The sequence below is a fragment of the Daphnia magna genome, linkage group LG7 (genome assembly GCF_020631705.1).
Source record: "Daphnia magna isolate NIES linkage group LG7, ASM2063170v1.1, whole genome shotgun sequence".
Classification (NCBI taxonomy): domain Eukaryota; kingdom Metazoa; phylum Arthropoda; class Branchiopoda; order Diplostraca; family Daphniidae; genus Daphnia; species Daphnia magna.
In genome coordinates, this window is record NC_059188.1 from 5,559,812 (window position 1) to 5,579,760 (window position 19,949).

Below are 19,949 nucleotides of genomic sequence, written 5' to 3' on the forward strand. Positions count from 1 at the left end.
TTCCCGATAGGGATTCTATCAAAACTCGCATTTCCCAACCCCCTTATCAGGAACCCTTACCCTTCTACAACGACCGGTGGATCAACCGACACTTTTTCTGAGAGTTTACCCCAGAGATGGCGCTGATGGCGCGGTGATTTCAGGGGTGTCGGCACTAATCTTTCGTTCGTTTTTTTATTTTAGATGCTGTGCCGCTGAGATTGGTCTCTATTTGTAGAGGAAATAACGCAGCAGCTCCCGGTCGAGTCCCCGTTTTTATCGGTTGAACGACGAAGGAGTGTGGAGCAGTTTCGTCGGCCAACTCGAGTCGATTTTAGGGTCTCGTACGTATCCTTTATACGTTTTCTTATTTTAGACGCTGTGTCGCAAAACTTGACGCCGTCTTGTAGAGGAGATAACGCGAAGATTAACGAAGGGGTCGCTTTAATTATCGGCTCAACGATAAAGGAATGCGGAGCAATCTAAGAGCGACTAGAAGTTTTGGGAAATTTGTTTTCAGAGAGATGGCGCGTCGGTCATGAAGATAGGGAAAAATCAGGCCGCGAAGTTATTTTTCAAGGGGGGTCTATGTGCGTCTCCCGGCAACGGACTGGTTTTTCCACAGGCCGTGTGAGGCTGTGAGCTCCATTGTTTCCATCATGGTCGTCTAGATAAAAGCGGCAACTTCGATTTCAACTTTAGCAGCTAGCATGGAGCAGTTGAGTTGGAATCTTAGTTGGCCAATTATCTGAAATCAGTAAGTATCAAGTATATGTTGATCTTCTGTATAAATTTAGTTGTATATGTATACATTTAGTTGTATAGGGCTTTTTTAGAAAGCGAAAATCCGACTTTCAGAAATCTGGCAACGCATGCGTTTTGTAGTCGTTTTCCATTTACATTGCAAAGGCCATAAGAAATTTAAGTGTCTTTAACAAAATATACGTAACTCGTTCAATTCGCAATATTTCTTCACAAAAATTCCACAGTGCTCTAGGTAAGATATCGGTCGTTAATTTCATGTATAGTTTACTCGGACTAAAAAATTATTAAGGGCTGAAAATTTAAATACAAAACTTTGTTTTTGTTTTCTGCAGGCGATTCTCGGCATGGCCGAGTTGGACGATAGCCTAGACCAAGTTCCTTTTAAGTTTTCTGCTTTTTCATTAGACCAAACTGCTGATCAAAAGAAAAGTTACGCCTCAAAGCTTCAACGGAATGGCGTGAATGACTGTCCATGGGGCATTGACGAGAAATACTTTATTGTTGGTGATCAAGATCTTCGCCAACTACAAAGAAGTTTACCCAACAAATACGACCTAATTGATTACCTTTATGTAACAAAAAGTCGACATGATGGCAACAGAACTGAGAATTTGAAGAGTATGCTAAGCTACAAGAAGTTTTAAGATGGATATGTTGTGTACAAGGCCTTGCATAAACTGAAGGATGGCAAGGGAATCGTTTTGGGCAAAGTATGGTCTGCTATATCCTTATTCTCTACATTATTTTTACATCTGCTTATTGATATATATGTGCATCTTTTTTAAATCTAGGTGATGCGTTCCATGTCTATTAGTAAAGCACCCAGACAGCTGTGGGTATTGCTTGATAAAAAAGGAGGTGTAATAACAGCCCATTGCAACTGTCCAGCTGGGTAAGAAGTTTATCTTTATCTGCTGTTCAAATCACATTATATTTCTACAGTTTCCCATCCTTCATTCACAGATTGAACGAAACATGTTCACATATTGGCTGTTTGTTGTTCTGCTTGGTGGCCATAAAGAAGGAGGCTTGCACTAGCCATCGTCAAGAATGGGGCCATCATACGACAAACCACAAAGACTTGGTATATACATTTAATTGAATACTAATCAGTTCTTCTTGTATGAGTATAATTATATTATTCTTTCTCTGTTACAGAATTTGGCTGACAAAATTTCAGACCTAGCAGTTTGTAAACAAGCTAAAAGTTCAACACCAAAAAGGCTAGAGGTATTCAGCCAGCCAGTGAAGAGAAGGTGCAGCAGATGTTTGATCAACTGGCACTTGAAAAGAAACCGTGTGTCCAACTTTGAGTCGAAGAAAGCACCTACGCTAACTTCATTCCTTTACAAATGAAGACTCCCCTTCCAAAGCCAATGTCATCAATTTTCGACTCACGTAATGAAAGCCACAGTATTGAAGAGTTGATCAGTATGGCAGAAGATTTTCTTAGTAACTTTCACTTTACTGAAGATCAGCGCATCTTACTGGAGCTCCTCACCAGAAACCAGTTCAAATCCATTTTGTGGGGTAAACATCGAGAAGGGAGAATAACCGCCAGTAACGCTCATGCTGTTCTTCACACCGATTGGACAAATCCCTCAAAGACTATCGTTCAGAAGATGTGCTATCCAGACAGAGCCGCGTTTGATTCTACTTCTACTAAGTAAGATTTGATCAGTGTTCTGATTTTGTGTCGCATAAACTAACGTTTTGCATTTCATTTATTGAGATGGGGCCGAGTCAACGAAAAGAAAGCCCTAAAGTCAGTAACGGAGCATATTAAGAAGACTTGTTTGCCCGATGCCGTTCTGCTTCCGTGTGGATTGTTCATTTGCCAACAGCAGCCCTTCCTAGGCGCAACACCCGACAGCAAAGTGCTGTGCGAATGCCATGGTCTATCTCTCATCGAAGTTAAACGTCCGTATTCTCATCGAGATCACACCATACGCGATGCTATTCTAGCTGATAAATCATTTTGTCTCGAAGAAGTCAAAGAAAATAATTTTATGTTGAAATGTTCTCACATGTACAGTATCCTGCACAAAAATCCGAACACCGATTTAATTTTTTTGAGCCACCTATTGGCGGCGTAGCGGGTTTTTTGTTTTTTTTAAGGGGGAGGGTAGACGGGGTGTTGGACACGACAGGGCAGGGTTGGGTAAGTCTAGACATTTAAAAAAAAATGCCTTAAGGTATTACGCTTTAAGGCAAGTTACAGGTCAGGACATTTTTGCAACCCCCAGGGTGGTGTGTTTTTTTAAACGACAGTTGGAAATTTTGGGCTTGGGCTTGGTAATGTTGCTTACCGAAACAATTTAGCTTATCTTCCAGCTGCCTGTGAATGTTTACGTCGGTGTCAATGGCGTAGGTGTAGCGTTTCTGAATGTGATGCTGGAGATCGGTGTTCGATTCCAGATGAGGTGATGAATTATTGTGGTTATTTTACGAGCAATTCTCGTTCATATATAAAACAAACTTTCATTGAGCTATATGTGCTTTTTTTTTGTTTATTAAATAACTTAAAAAAATAATAATTTACTTCGTTCTAAGAAAAATAATATTCCCAGCATATGCGAATGAAGAATATTATAAAGATACCAATTATATTGCAATTCTTTATCGGGAATCGAACACTAAATTCCGCGGTCGCAATTAGAGGCTCTACACATATGCCATCGGTATCGACAAAATTGTGCACAGGCAGCTGTGTAATTTATTTTGGGTAAAGAATATTACAGAGCCTAAATCCAACCTTTCCAACTGTCGTTTAAAAAAAACACATCACCCTGGGGGTTGCAAAATGTCCCGACCTGTTACTTGCCTTAAAGCGTAATAGCTTAAGTCATAAAAAAAAATTCTAGACTTACCCAACCCTGCCTTATGTGTCCGTCACCCCGTCTACCCTCCCTCTTAAAGAAAAAAAACCAAAAACCCTTTACCCCGCCAATAGGTGGCTTTAAAAAATTAAATCGGTGTTCGGATTTTTGTGCAGGATACTGTACAGTATCCTGCATAAAAATCCGAACACCGATTTTTGTGGCAAAAGCCATCTATTGGCGGGTGATGTCAATGAATGGAGTTTTTCCCATGCAGGGCTTAGGGCTGGGAAGGTGCAGGGAAGGTGGGCTATGAAATGCATGTTTTGTTTTTGTAAATTTACAGTGCAATAAACAACTTGATGTTAATTTTGAAAATAATTGAAAAATATAAATAAGATTTTTTTAGACATCGATTTTCTATGCTTTTTTTAGATATTATTTTGCAAAATAAAAAGATTTCAATGAAAACCGAAAAAAAAAGTTATTGCTGAAGCGTGATTCGAACCCGGAATTCCGGAGTGGTAGACCGTTGCCTTAACCCTTTAGCTATACCGACCACATTGGTAGAACACATTGGCCATAACATATATATCGTCGCTTGACATTATTTCGTTTGAAAAAATTAGAAAATAACTATAACAATCAAGCACGCTACAGATACGCCAGCAATCGACGTTGTATTTACATGACATGATGCATATTATTTGATAATACAGGGCGGGAAATACAACCTTTTTATCCCCCTTAAAAGACGTTGCCATATAATAATAAAGTCTGAAAAAATGAACGCGAAATAAAAAAAGAAATATGTGTTACTTTTTTCTAAAATGTATTAATATTTAGTCCAATAACCATCGTTTTCAATAACCATTTGCAACCTGTTTACCATGGAATTAGCTAACTTACGCCAATAAGTTGGCCTCCCCTTATACCCTTCCCAAATAGCATTAGCCTTATCGAATACTTCATCCGCGGAACGTGGTCGAAAAAATTCGGAATCCTTTACGATGTCCCCCCAGACGTTTTCGATGGGGTTCATGTCCGCCCCTTTCGGCGGCCAAGGCAGTAATTCTATGACTTCTCGGTTATCTTCAAACCACTGCTTGATTAGGTGTGCTTGATGGATCGGGGACTTATCTTGGATAAATTTTATTCGCCTTCCGGGGAATTTTTCATGAATCGCAGGCAGTAGGATGTCCCCGAGAATTTGCAGATATTTTTCGGTATTTAGCTTCCCTTCAATCCGAACGAAATCCCCGGCCCCGTTAGCTGAAAACCATGCCCAGACGGGCACAGTTTTCCTGCCGCTTCCGTCCTTAATTTGGACGTGTTCTCTGTCGAAACGAGTGCCATTTACTCTGTAAGCAAATACCCGCCCGCATTCGTCCGACCTTAATAAATAATTGATAATTTAAAAGAGAGGTTAACAAAATAAATTAACGTATACCCAAAAGATTTTTCGTCGCAAAAAATTACGTCTTCCCACCATGCCTCCGGCATATTCACGAACGTGCCAGCAAAATGCAGTCGCTGTTCCGCATGCGCAGGAGTTAAAAAAAACTTCCGCGCAGCCCGACGCGGATGAATATTTCACTTTTTCAAGACACGTATTATTGTGGAAGGGGTAACACCAACACCAACGACGTCTGAATTAATATAGACATAACATTAAATAATGATGAATAAAAAATTGGTTCACAGTTCACCTGCTATTTCCTGCGCGGTAGTTATGGGCTTAGATTGCGCGGCGGAAACAATATCCTCTTCATTTGCTTCCGTTAATTTTTTTTTCCCTGAACCCGGTTGCCTTTCAACATCCCCTGTCTCTTCGAATCTTCTCTTCCAATAAACTACTGTTGACACTGAAATATCTAATTTAGCACTAATATAACGCACTGATTTTTCCGCTTCCGCAAGCGCAATTATTGAAGCGCGCTCTTTAGGAATAAGCTTTTTCAGACCACGATCTGCGCGAAACATTGTTGCACCGCTAGCGAATAATGAAAACTAAAGAAAGATGATTATTTTTTCCGAAAATGGGTGAAAAGTAAAACAAATAGAAGTGGTAAGGGTCACGAAACGAAAACAAAAAGGTGTTTGAAACGAAAACAAATAGGTGTTTGTGATTTTTCGTTTTTGTTTTTCTATTTGACCTAGCACGCACGTCTTATAAACTATTATGTCCAGTGTGACCTAATAAAGTATAAGTTAATTATTGAACCTATGGGATGGAAGCAAAAATGCTCCCAAAAAAACATATGTAAAGCAAAGGTGCGCTTAGCGTGGCCAAGGCGGTAAGTAAGTCGATTTTTGCCTTCGGCTTTTTTCCACATTTTTGGGGAGCTTTTCTTGACAGAAAAAACAGCATCAGACCTGTGTAATGCCTATGGCGCAAGAAAAACACACGTAATATTTCTACGCAAATAAATTTTCGCTTGTAGACTTATTCAGAATACTGGCATATCATAAGGCATGATAGGCGTATCTGTAGCGTGCTTGTCAGGGATGCGGGAGAACGGGGTTTAAATCCCCGATCGGTGAAAGGCATTTGCAGAGATATTTGTATGCAAATCATTTAGATTTATGAAATATTTATGCGCGAAAACAATTAATTTAATTGTTATAGTTATTTCCTAATTTTTTCAAACAAAATAATGTCAAGCGACGATATATATGTTATGGCCAATATGTTCTAACAACGTGGTCGGTATAGCTAAAGGGTTAAGGCAACGGTCTACCACTCCGGAATTCCGGGTTCGAATCACGCTTCAGCAATAACTTTTTTTTTTCGGTTTTCATTGAAATCTTTTTATTTTGCAAAATAATATCTAAAAAAAGCATAGAAAATCGATGTCTAAAAAAATCTTATTTATATTTTTCAATTATTTTCAAAATTAACATCAAGTTGTTTATTGCACTGTAAATTTACAAAAACAAAACATGCATTTCATAGCCCACCTTCCCTGCACCTTCCCAGCCCTAAGCCCTGCATGGGAAAAACTCCATTCATTGACATCACCCGCCAATAGATGGCTTTTGCCACAAAAATCGGTGTTCGGATTTTTGTGCAGGATACTGTACTATGATCAGTGCCAAGTCCAAATGTATGTATGTGGTGCAAATAGATTATTATTTGGTGTGTGGACCCCCAAAGATTTCGTCTGTGTCCCCGTTTTTGCCGATCAACATTGGGTTGAGATAAACATTCCAAAGTTTAAGTTTTAAGTTTGCTCTAAATGTTGTAATCCCTGAGCTGTTGTCCAAGTATTGGACTGTTGGACGATACCGACTCCCTCAACTCACCGCTGAAGAGGTCGTGAGCATGGAAGTAGACCAAGAAAATCACCTGGTGATTAGAAACGACCGAACTCCTGATAATGATTCCAACTCGCATTTTCCTTGTATTTGCAACGGACAATTAAGTGTTGATAATGAAATGATCTCATGTGCTGACAAAGAATGCTACGGTAAAAAGTTTCACCGTAGTTGTTTGAACTTGGAAGGGAAACGAGTTACTGTGAAGTGGAGATGTGATATGTGTGTCAAAAAGTCAAAGAAACGTAAACCACTTGCTGCAATCAATTAACGTCTCATCACCTCATCATCATCTCATCACTAGAACCAAATGCATCAACTTGTTTTGTTACAGTATCATTTGATACTGTTTTGTATTACTACTGTGTACCAAATAAACATAGAACAATCATACGAAAAGTTTGCTTCTTGTTAGAAATTCATGGAGCGGAATAGAAAATAATTAATCAGAAGATACAATACTCGGGGAAAGGTTGTTCAGAATGCTGTAAACACGGACAATTTTGTCATACAAAGTCAAGCCAGAATCGTCGTAGCAGTAAAGATATTTTATGGGGATTGGCCCTTTCATTACTTTGAATCGGTTCCGCAACGAGCCAATGAATCGCTCGATGTGAATGCGCGAATTAGCGGTTCTTCGAGTCGCATCGGTTGTCTTCGCATGAAACTGCTTCTGGTTCTTCATGAAAGCGGGAGTTACGAGCTTCGCGCCTCGAATGGCCATTTCCTCCTCGATGAGAAAACCACGATCTGCAAGGACCAAGTCTCCACGTTGAATGTGGTCTAAATATCCACTTTGGAGAACAATATGTTTGTCACTCTTTCGGCCACAGAATAAGGGTGACATAAAAGTGAGAACTCCGTGTCCAGTTGCTGCAGCTAGACCCTTGACTGTGTCTCGACCTTTGTAAGATGAATATAAAGCGACTTGATCCTTCAAAGAATGAGGCTTCTGAACTTGCGTTTCGTAGCAATCAATGATCTCTGTAAGATCGGAAAAATGTTCTCTGTAGAGCATAGGAAGAGTAGCCTTGTTGCAATCACGGTTAGGCGATCTTACAATTCTCTTGTACAAACGGTCGTTAAAAATTGAAACCCAGGATCTGAAGATTAGAGATGACGTGGCTGGGCTTATTCCAAATCGGAAAGCTAAATCTTGATGGGGGAAATCGTGAACCAGTTTGATCAACGGTAACAGCAGCTGTTTGCGCATGCAAAGCTTTTCGCTATTGTAGCGGTCGATTGGCAGTAAAACTTGATAGAGTGCTTCAAATGATAGTTTGGAAAATCTTGTATGAAACATCATTTTGAATCCGCTCGCCAAAACTGACTTAACAAAAGAATTGTTCTTCTCATCGTACGCCTTAAAAAGCTTGTCTCTCAGCTCAACAAAATCTTTTTGCAACTCACGGTGGCACATATCAGTTCGCCCCGAGGTTCGTTCCAAGTCAGCCAATCGTTCAGATAAATCTTGATTGGCCAATTCGAGGTCACGTTTCTGTGATTCCAGAAAAGCTACACGAGCTGAAAGGGATGCGACTTCTTGCTTCAGCATTGAAACATTGCATGCTTCATGAGATCAACTTCTTGACCATCAGTTCCTATAATAAAACCAAGTATGATACGTATTTATCAGACTTGCTCTAACAAAAAAATTAGGCTTTATACCTTCTGAGTGGGCTGGTGTCTCCACAGCTTGTGCATCATCTGCCAAAACTTCCAAGCGTGTGTCAACTGGCACAGCTAAGCTGGTAGCTGGTGTATTTGACAAATCTAAAATTACAACTGTTAATATTGTTTGCTAACTATTTCAAGTTGTGTATAACCTTTAATATACTTGTTTCTCTCTTCCTTTTTTCAGGCTTTGGCAGGTTAGAGATTTTAATGAAGCGTTTGGCTCACTGAGCCACTGCCTCTCCTTTCGATTGTGGCTCAAGATTCTTGTTAGGAGCCCAATCGACATCCTTTTTCATCAGGTGATAACTTGGACCTCCTGTTAATCAATAGTGAATATATTTAGAGATTGTTATCTAACTATTAAAACTGAAAATATGTCTTGCCTGACTCAAAATGTGCACAACAAACTTTTATTTTAGGTGTCACACTACTTTCTGAAAGATTCAATCGTTTCAGCCATTCATTCCTTCTCAATTGGGTTAATGGGTCGTAGGGATTAACGATTGGGATTGAATAGAACTTCGGATTATTGTCTTTATCGTTTCTTTTATACTTGCGTCCACATCCAACTACACAGCAGACAGCCATTTCTCTGCAAAAAACCAAAACAAAGTTTTGTATTTAAATTTTCAGCCCTTAATAATTTTTTAGTCCGAGTAAACTATACATGAAATTAACGACCGATATCTTACCTAGAGCACTGTGGAATTCTTGTGAAGAAATATTGCGAATTGAACGAGTTCGTATATTTTGTTACAAACACTTAAATTTCTTATGGCCTTTACCATGTAAATGGAAAACGACTACAAAACGCATGCGTTGCCAGATTTCTGAAAGTCGGATTTTCACTTTCTAAAAAAGCCCTATAATGTATATGTAGTCGATTACGTAAAAATATGGCAATCCGTTTTACCACGAAAAAAAAAAATTAATTCTCTAAACTGCAGTTGCTTGACATCCATCATTATTGTTGGTCACCAGTCTTCAATAACTGAACACATGTAAGTGTTAACACTAAATATATTTCAATCTGCTGGCTATTAATTTACCTTTTATCCTAGAGCACTTCCCAAAGATGCTGCCGATTAGCTACGAGTACGGTTGCTTGACATCATTTTGCGTCATCATGTGTGGTCACCAGTTTACGATATCTTAAAACATGTAAGTGGTAATACTTTATGTATATTTCAATCTGCTGACTGTAGTCTTTTCTTCTTGTTATTGTTACAGTGAATTTCCTAATGATTTTGTTGCCAGCTAGCAACTGTACAGTTGCTTGACATCCAGAGATAAGGAGATGGCTCACTCCACGTAAAGCCCAGCAGTCGACATTTTCCCTCCTCCCCCTCTCTAGCAGACGAATTCGACTGCGCTGCTCCTTTCGGCCAGCTCCGGAATCGTGGCTGTACTTGGCGGTAAGGACGGTATGGTTTAAAACGTGAAGGGGGAGCGCCACTGGGAAATCCTTACCGCCAAGTACAGCCATGATTCCGGAGCTGGCCGAAAGGAGCAGCGCAGTCGAATTCGTCTGCTAGAGAGGGGGAGGAGGGAAAATGTCGACTGCTGGGCTTTACGTGGAGTGAGCCATCTCCTTATCTCTGTTGACATCATTTGCATCATTATTGTTGGTCACCAGTCTACGATAACTGAAAACATGTAAGTGCCAATACTTAATATTAAAATTTGCTGAGAATAGTTTTTTTTCTTTTTGTTACACATTTCACAAGGATTTTGTTGCCAGTGAGCAACTATACAGTTGCTTGACATCATTTGCATAATTATTGTTGGTCAGTAGACTACAATACCTTAACACATGTAAGAGATGATACATTAAATATTCTTATCTGCAGACTATTAATTTATTATTTATTTCAGTTTATTTCTCAAGGATTATGCCATTACTTAACTGTTACTACAGTTGCTTGACTCATTTGCATTATTATTGATGGTCACGATACTGTGATAACTGAACACATATTAAGTTAAAATACTTAAAATATTCCAGTTTCTGCCGACTTATTTTATTATTCGTATTATGCAGCCAAAATAGTAATTGTGAAGACGTGGACGATGGCAAGGATTACACTGTCCTTGTCTTGGAAAAAAGGATTCGACGGAAATACTGTGATAACGGTTGATATGGACTCGGTCATCTCGAATAAAACGCCGTCTTCTGAAATGTACAATTCGCAACAATTCGTAGAGATTGCAAGAGCGACGACGATGATACGCTGAATAGATGTCATCGTGGTAGATAAATATATTGGTGAGATTCTGTCGAAAGTACAATAGTATAAATGAAAACAAAATTGGGACGCTCCTGTAATAGGCATGCTTAAAAAGTTCTAGCAACATACTACACATTATGATTGAAACACGGATATGTACACGTCCTACATACGGATCGATGAAAGCAGTATCCAATGGCATTCGACAGCAATACTTCATTAAATAAATAAGGAGGTGTAAAGGATTCAGCTTTTCACAGATATATGGAAGCGTTTTTGCATCGTAGGCTTCACGAATGACTCCATCCTGTAGTTCAGGGGAATTGCGAGAAAAAAAAAACCGCCATGTAATGGAAAGTGTGTACCCAGATAGGAATTTTTGTCCCAATCGAGTCCCAAAGACGTACCAACGGGACGTCTGAGACAGGCTCAAGTATAAGACATCTCAAAGCGGTCCATTCTAAAACAAAAATAAAGTCATTTGCATCGTTACGCGATAAATTCTCACAGTCCCTTGTGGATGTACAGTATCCTGCACAAAAATCCGAACACCGATTTAATTTTTTAAAGCCACCTATTGGCGGGGTAATGGGCTTTTTTTTTGTTTTTCTTTAAGGGGGAGGGTAGACGGGGTGATGGACACGACAGGGTAGGGTTGGGTAAGTCTAGACATTTTTTAAATGCCTTAAGGTATTACGCTTTAAGGCAAGTTACAGTTCGGGACATTTTTGCAACCCCCAGGGTGGTGTGTTTTTTAAAACGACAGTTGGAAATTTAGGGCTTGGGCATGGTAATGTTGCTTACCGAAACAATTAAGCTCATGTTCCAGCTGCCTGTAAATGTTTACGTCGCTGTCAATGGCGTAGGTGTAGCGTTTCTGAATGTGGTGCTGGAGATCGGTGTTCGATTCCAGATGAGGTGATGAGTTAATATTGTTGACTTACGAGAAAATTTCGTTCACATATAAAATAAATTTTCATCGAGCAATATATCCTTTTTTTGTTTATTAAATAATTTTAAAAATAATAATATCCTTCGTTCTAGAGAAATTAATATTCCCAGCAAATTCGAATAAAGAATATTATAATGATACCATATATTTTGCAAATCCTTGTTAGGATTCGAACACTGATCAACGGCGTCGCAATCAGAGGCTCTACACATATGCCATCGGTATCGAAATAATTGTGCACAGGCAGCTTTATAATTTATTTGGGTAAGGAGTATTACACAGCCTAAGTCCAACATTTCCAACTGTCGTTTAAAAAAAAACACACCACCCTAGGGGTTGCAAAAATGTCCCGACCTGTTACTTGCCGTAAAGCGTAATACCTTAAGGCATAAAAAAAATGTCTAGACTTACCCAACCCTGCCCTATGTGTCCATCACCCCGTCTACCCTCCCTCTTAAAGAAAAACAAACAAAAAACCCTTTACCCCGCCAATAGATGGCTTTAAAAAATTAAATCGGTGTTCGGATTTTTGTGCAGGATACTGTACCTTATCCGTACCATTTATTAAATTTTGGCTCCAACAAAACACTTACAGGAAATGTTTACACCAATCGAGTCCTTTGTTTTTACGCGGGTAAATTTTTCATACCCATCGTTTTTGACGTCATGCTCACTAGATGGCTTCAGCTTCATAATTCAATAGTTTTTACACAACTTATCTATTAAAATTTTCGTCAACGTCGTTCTTTAAATTTCTCCATATTCAAAATTTATAATCAGAGACGGTATAGGTCTATACGCATAATTTTTTTAAATATTTTAATTTCATTGGTCATAGAAAGCTATGATATGGAAACGCTTCTCCTCTTTACTGTTCCACTTCAGTTGTAGTCTGCTTGCAACCTCATGTGAGCAATGTAAAGCTTATGGAGTCGTCGACGAAACAATTTGATTATTTTACGTCATCTCCTTGACTTATGATCGTTATGACTGCTATAGGTTTAACTGGACGGCAAAAAAGAAGAAAACTCCAGAATCATCTGGCTTCAACTAGAGGGTTGTATGATAACGACGTATTTGTTGAAAACAACTCTATTTCTCTTGTTAATGTGTTGGAAAATGGAGATGTGGTTCCCGAGAGTGACTTTAGTGACTATTCAAATATTGACATAAACTCTGGCAAATCAGAAAGAGAAAGTGGAATTAATGGAAGTGATTTTGATCCTTTGAGTGAAAGCGACGGAGAATTCTATGTGTAAGAAAATGTCGAAGTAACAGACATCTTTTATGATTGTGAATTTCAAGATGATAGTGATGTTTTTTTTAACTGTGCTGTAAATTTTGTTGTCCCGTGTTAATCAAATTATTGGCAAAAGAAGAAGCCTTTTCTCTGTTAAGTCAAACCTTTTTGTCATTTAACTTGAAACTGATCTCAAAACAAGAAGTTTGTTTATTTGAGATTTCGGGAAAATATACAAAATTGATTTGTTTACAAATATCATTTTGTTATAGTTATTACTGTCTCACTAAAGATAAAAAAATAAGCCAAAAATATATAGTCACATTACTGAAATTTATTTAGGAAAATCATTTATATTCTGCATATCCCATATGCATACCAAGATTTAAAAACTGGTGTAAAGTTCGTACATCCCCCGTCCAAGAGTCGTCCCATGGGCTGTACTAGGAACAGGAATTGGATGCTGGCAAGGCGGACATTGCCACATTCAAAACAAGTCCCAAACACAAGAACGTTAAATAACAGGGAGTCCATGTGACGTCGCAAGCGTACCAACATGACATCTATGGGACGTCTTTGTCTCAGGTGTGTGTTATCTGGGTAGTCCGTTGGGACGTAACGAAACTAAAGCGTCACGATACTTTTGCAAATGTTAGTTCATTAAAGGCTCACTGCGAAAAAAGCAATTATACAATGAAACAAAAAATGTAAGATAATAGGGAATTTTGAATGTTATTTCATTATTATTGTTTGAAATTGAAAATAATTCTCAAATTTATTCAACTGTTTTAGTGAAGGAGGATTTTCAAATTATCTGTGAAATACTCAAACGTAGCAATGAAAAAAAAATCGTATACAACGAATGCTGCAGAATGAGGGGAAAATGATAATTTCAAGCTTCCACCACATTTAAACCATATTTGCTTGACTTTCGAACTGCCACGAAAAACTTGCCATACAGAACATAGACACCCATCACCTAAAATCGACATTCCTGCCACCGAAAAAACCGTCCGCCTTACAATAGCTAAACCAAACCATCAAGCAGCACGACACATGGAAAACACAAAACCACCACCCACAACCGATTCAAACTACCCGTCCCTATCGGGATCTTCCTGAACGGAGTGAGGGCCCCTAGTAAATGGGAAGTAAATTAAAGTGTCATACCAAATGCAGCTGTAGACCGCGGGCGCAGCGAGACGGTTGATGGCTCCAAGAGAGGTCCGGGTTCCAATCAGATACTTAACTGAACTGCTCTTGTAAATGCGCGCAGCCTTTACATGTGTAATAGTCCAGGCTATCAAAGAAATATTAAAAGAAGTTTAACGAGATGTAAGTTGTTATTCAGGCGGGATGCCGTGTAATTTATAGGGAGCTGGTGCTATGGGGGTTCCCCCTGAATACCCCGACTGAGGTTACCCCCGCTCTTTGGCCTGTAACGAAGGGCGTGATTTTATACAGATCCAGTAGCCTAACAGCTGTAATACCGAAATCAATTCTTTTATCAATCATACAATGTTTATGCGATAGTCTACATTTGATCACTAGATGTGAGTGTCGAGTTCGCATATCTATATCTATATCAGAGACCGAAACTTAAATCCGTAGCCTAACGATTGGGACAATCTAGTCGAATTAACAAAACATTCATGATAATGTAAAGGGATAATGAGTATTTTCATTCTTCCCTATACGGAGTAAATAAATTAAAAGCGGTTAAATTAAATAACTGAGGCGGCTGATCCACAATGCAAATGTCAACACAAGTCAACTGAACTAAGCTGGTACTATAAACAGAGCTGTCAGCTCACAGAGCTCGAAAAGAAAAGAGATGGAACCGGAATGGAACCTAAAAAAAAACTGTCTCTGGGAGAGGGATTTCACGGCCCTTTTATATGGGAAAGATGCGGCCATGACCCTAATAAGGAAAACAGTAAGGCTCCGTGCAAAAGCCACCCTCGACTTGAATTGACAGTTCTGTCAACTCATTTAAGTCGAATATTAGGGAGGTTAAAGGGTACCCATCCACTAGAATGAGTCCCGGGATGGAGAGAAGAATGATCGTTTTTGGCCGTATGATTTACGGAAAAAAGCGTGAGTTTGAGGTATAAATTGGTATTTAATAGTCCTGTGTTGAAGCCAGACCCGAATAGTGGTGAAAGTTCGGACAGGTCACTTCACTAGAGTTTAAGTGAATAATTAGTGAAAATATTTCTAAATCTAAGGGTTATTTATGCATTGTGATCTTAAACTAAGTGGGGTTTTGATATTCTGGCGCGTGTGGTGCAGGTGAAAGAATATTCTAGATTAAAAACCGGTAGGAAGATGTTCTGGAGGTTTTCGTCTAGACGAGGGTGCTCCCGTGTTAGTCGGCTGATGTATAATATGTCTTCGGGTGGCACAGGTGTCTTTTCAACCAATAATTCAACCGTTAAATACAAACACTAAAATTGAAGAAAAGAAATAAACAATTAAAATAAACTAAAAAATATCTATATAACAGTAAAATTTAACAAACGTAAACCAAACGGACACCACCGTTTTTCACATGAACATTCCAATACATCTTAGACACTCACACTCTCAATAAATAAAAGTAAAATAATAAATAAAAGAAAAATCAAAAGAGAACACTTTCACAAACTATAACTAGAACAATTCCCTCACACTCACGACATTCTTTTTACTATCAACATAAAACGTAGAAATCTTCATGCCAAATAGAAGCCAAGCAAAAACAGACGTTTACAGCTCCAACGTTGCCAAACTAATGTTTTATTTCCTCCATTCTCTCTCTTAATTAATAATTTTTACCGACAAAATACATCAAACCATTCTCAAAGAAAATAAACATATTTTCAAAAAAATTTCATCCTCAAGAAAAACCATAAATTACAATTAAAATAAAGAAATAAAATGGAACTAAATTTGTCCCGATTTTCTCCCAAAACAACACGCATATCCCATCTAGCGGTTATTTTAACTACCAAGATTTTACACAAACTCCACTTTATGTACAGTATCCTGCACAAAAAGGTGAACACCAATTTATTTTTAAAAAGCCATCTGTGGGTAGAAAATATTAATAGTTTACCTTTTTAAGGAGAGGTAGGGCGGTTTTGGCGCAAAATCCTCATAAGGGGGGTTGGGTAATGTCAGTCCAAACACTTTTTTTTGCCCTAGGTATTAAATGTCTGGAAAAAGTGTAGACTGTATTATCGGTAGACTCCCCTACCCCCCGGCTAAGTAGAACCATTTTTGCAATACAAAACAGAGTCTTTCCATTACTCGTTTTTGTCATTATCGGGTCGGGTAATCGAGTAGCATATACCAAATTATTTTTTTCAGTATGCTATCAATCTGTTTATAAATTGTAAGTGGATTATTGGATACGTTTCTGTCGTCGACGCGGGAGATCCGCGTTCAAAGCTTGTTTGCGTTAATAGTTTTCAAAGCAAATCTAGCTAATGAATATAATTAAATAAATCTTTGATGAGATATATTATATTTAAAATTTTTAAAAATGTATTTGTATATCATAAATGATTGTTTTCGAAAAATTCGTTCGACTTTAACTGAATGTGTCGACCAAATGTATTAGCTCTTTATAGCTCCGGGGAGAAAAGAGGAGTTGAAGAGGTAGGGTCGCTTCTCAATATCCTACAGACCTTTTCTAGCTCTTGTATAGTTCAGTCATGCCAGTCACAAGCTACGACAGCGAGAGTTCAGAATCGAGTGTTTCTTCATCTAGATCTCGTCATAGGAAAAACCGTAACGAACGTGTGGGTACCCAGCAACAACGTGATGGGATGCCAGTCGCAGATAAGACAGGAAATGAAGTGGATGGAGAAACTGAAAGAGAAGTAGTAGAGACGGATATCACTTTGCCAGACGACCCGATGATAGACCTAAGGAAGAGTAAGCATCGCACACACGGAGATTTAGAGGAAGAGCCCCCAAGTAAGTGAGTGAGAAAAGAGGGTGTATTTAAATTTGATCTATCGGAAGGGAGGGGTAAGAAACTGGTAAAACTTCTAGGGAGGGGTATAGGTAATAGCGAGGCGAAGAATGTCAAAGCACGCTACGTCCCTAATTGTCATCGTTCGTTTAAACTTCAAGTCCCTTCACTTGATGATTCGCTTTACCAACGCCTAATGCAGATTAAAGGCTCAACCGCTTCAAAAAGTTCCATAGATAGGGTCGAGACCTCACTTTACAACTTGCAACAAAAAGTACTAGATTCCACTCGCCCACTCACCTTTTTACTCGGTGAAGACATGCAACAGGAAGAGCATCACGAGGCCATTAGGGACACATTGGATTTAATTGCAGTCCTTCCACGAGATTACCTAACAACGCCGGAACAATATTTTGCGTCAAACCAGCCCATTCTTCTTATATCTATTAAGAGATCAATCAAATTTTGATGTCAAAGAGAGTGAGTCTCTTCTCGGGTGCACTTTCGTCCGTTCTATGGTCCGGTCGGCGGACACCCAAGCCAAACTGGGAAATCTTAGCCGAGGAGGGCACTTCAGCCGTGAGGGGCATTCTTTCCGCAATGGCGGCAATTTTCGCTCAAAAGAGAGTTACTTTAGCAACCAAGTTAGTGGCAGTGGAAATGGTCAAGGAGACCATAATCTTCATGGCCATGGAGGCCACAGTTCAGGATATGGTGGCCGAGGAGGAGCAAACAGCAGTCGACATGGCCGGCATCCGGAATTTCTCCCAGCTAACGGATTTGGAGGCGCTAATAACCGCAACGGGTATGTCTCATCTGAATCCTTTTCTTCTATTAAGCCTGTTCTTTTCAAAATTGGGGGAAGGTTGAGTTTGTTTATGAAGGAATGTGAAGGGATTTCAAAGGACCCATGGGTTTTAAATGTGGTCGGCTTGGGTTTTAGAATAGATTTTGTATCTGAACCAACACAAGCATTTGAGCCCCCCAATATGCAGCTAAATGGTCCACAGTTTGACATTTGCAACAACAAAGTATCAGATTTAATTAAAAAAGGCGCAATTTCTCGACCATTAAGGGGTTTATCAGCAGTCTGTTTGTTATCCCTAAGAAAACGGGAGGGTTCAGACCAATCATCAATTTAAAGCAATGAAATACCTTTGTGGTGTAGAGGCACTTTAAAATGGAGGGGTTTAGTAATCTGAAACACTTAGTCTCACAAAATGATTGGAGGGGGAAGCTGAACCTAAAAGATGAATATCTTACGGTGCCCGTTCACAAACATTGTCGTCGTTTTCTCCAATTTATTTGGGAGGGGCTTATTTATCAATTTAATTGTCTAGCGTTCGGTTTATCTTCCGCCCCTTGGGCATTCACGAAAATTCTCAAACCAGTAGTAACCCTCCTACGTCAACAAGGAATTAGGCTAATCGTCTATCTAGACGACATTATTATTCTAAATTCAGACAGGGAAAAATTAGTAGAACATAGCGATAGGGTTAAAAACCTTTTTGAACTTTTAGGGTTTGTAATTAATGAGGAAAAATCTCGGACGGCACCAACACAATTAATAGAATTTCTGGGACTCCTGGTAGACACAAAAGAGATGACCTTTTCCCTCCCAATATTGAAGCGTCATTTTTTAATAGCCTTGTGTGAGAAATTATTGTCTAGTAAACTGGTTTTGCTCAGAGATCTAGCTCCCCTATTAGGCAACTTTAGCTGGTCCTCGTCATCAGTACCATATGCTCAGTCCCATTACCGCGGCGTGCAATCCCTTTATATTTCAAAGTTCAAGTTCTTAAAAGGGATTATGAAATCCAAGCTAGAACTGAATGAAGAAACCAGAAACGATCTACAGTGGTGGGTGTCTAATCTCTTGGCGGCCAAATGTAGGGCGATTTACGACCCATCCCCTATTCTCGTTATTTATTCCGACGCTTCCCTTTCTGGATGGGGAGCAGAATGCAATGGGATTAGTACAGGAGGGCCATGGACTCCAATCAACCAGGGGAAACACATCAATGACTTAGAGTTAAAGGCCGCCTTTTTTGCTTTGCGCTGCTTCACGGAATTCAATCGCGACTGCACGATAGCGCTAAAGTTGGACAACTCAACAGCAGTGTGTTACGTCAACAGACTGGGGGGTTCAAGATCGAAGTCCTTGAATAGTATAGTTTTATCAATAGTAAAATGGTGTGAGGAGCGTAGCATCACGTTAGTCACGTCTCACTTGCCGGGCATTCTTAATGTAGTTGCAGATCGCGAGTCGAGAAGGAAACCAGAGTGAGGCGATTGGAAATTATCACCGGAAATGTTCTTAAAGATAGCTCAGAGATGGATCCTGCAAGTAGACCTATTCGCAGCCTCATGGAACGCCCAGCTGCCTGCCTTCGTGAGCTGGCTTCCACAGCCGGGAGCTTGGGCGACGAACGCCTTCAACCTGACTTGGAAAGGGCTCAAGGGCTATGCTTTCCCCCCTTCTCCCTGATCAAAGACTGCCTATCGAAAGTCAGGCAGGAGAAAGCGGAACTGGTTCTAGTTGGCCCCTATTGGCCGAGCCAGGTGTGGTATCCGTCGTTACTAGAGATGGCGTGCGACATTTCGCTGGTGTTCAATCCCCAACCACTCCTATTAGTTTCCCATCAGGGAGAGCCTCATCCGCTATGCCAGACGAAGTCATTCCGGCTGACCGCCTGGAAATTATCAGGGGACGCCTCAGAAAGCAGGTGATTCCAGAACGGGTTATTCCACTGGTCTTATCTGGATCTCGACCAACCACTCTTGCAGCCTATCAGTCAGCCTGGATCCATTGGAAAAATTGGTGTGTTAAATTCGGTCATAATCCCGAGCTTAACAATATATGCAATATCTTGCTATTTTTTACCGAAGCATTGGAAGCAGGTAAAGCATTTAGTACTATAAACATTTATCGATCCATGTTGTCCGTCACTCTTCAGCCTATAGAAGGGCATGCAGTTGGGAAACACCCCTACGTAATTGCTCTGATGAG

General features: G+C 39.6%; 1 protein-coding gene and 2 long non-coding RNA genes across 4 annotated transcripts; 2 read left to right on the top strand and 1 right to left on the bottom strand.

Moving 5' to 3' along the window:
- The first annotated feature begins 874 nt into the window (after positions 1-874).
- LOC116927797 lies at positions 875-2,832 on the top strand. Its single transcript, XR_004396775.2, has 6 exons — positions 875-976; positions 1,077-1,454; positions 1,536-1,636; positions 1,708-1,828; positions 1,903-2,410; positions 2,477-2,832. It is a non-coding gene; the product is annotated as an uncharacterized LOC116927797 (long non-coding RNA).
- Positions 2,833-7,028: 4,196 nt separating this feature from the next.
- LOC116927733 lies at positions 7,029-9,343 on the bottom strand. 2 transcript variants are annotated; one of them, XM_045175895.1, is made up of 4 exons: positions 9,251-9,343; positions 8,719-9,150; positions 8,550-8,654; positions 7,029-8,482 (listed from the first exon to the last, which is right to left on the bottom strand). In XM_045175895.1, exon 4 carries the CDS (start codon positions 8,434-8,436, stop codon positions 7,324-7,326), a length of 1,113 nt encoding a protein of 370 aa, XP_045031830.1. In that variant the 5' UTR covers positions 8,437-8,482; positions 8,550-8,654; positions 8,719-9,150; positions 9,251-9,343; the 3' UTR covers positions 7,029-7,323. The 2 variants fall into 2 exon arrangements, with proteins under 2 accessions (XP_045031830.1, XP_045031831.1); XM_045175896.1 differs by having other exon boundaries at positions 8,550-9,150.
- Positions 9,344-9,669: 326 nt separating this feature from the next.
- Positions 9,670-10,989, top strand: LOC116927811. Its single transcript, XR_004396795.2, has 4 exons — positions 9,670-10,214; positions 10,286-10,373; positions 10,434-10,539; positions 10,600-10,989. It is a non-coding gene; the product is annotated as an uncharacterized LOC116927811 (long non-coding RNA).
- The last annotated feature ends 8,960 nt before the right edge of the window (positions 10,990-19,949 follow it).

What these genes read in the sequence shown, in the direction of transcription:
- LOC116927733 (XM_045175895.1), bottom strand. Translation starts at nt 8,436, where the DNA reads ATGCTGAAGCAAGAAGTCGCATCCCTTTCAGCTCGTGTAGCTTTTCTG.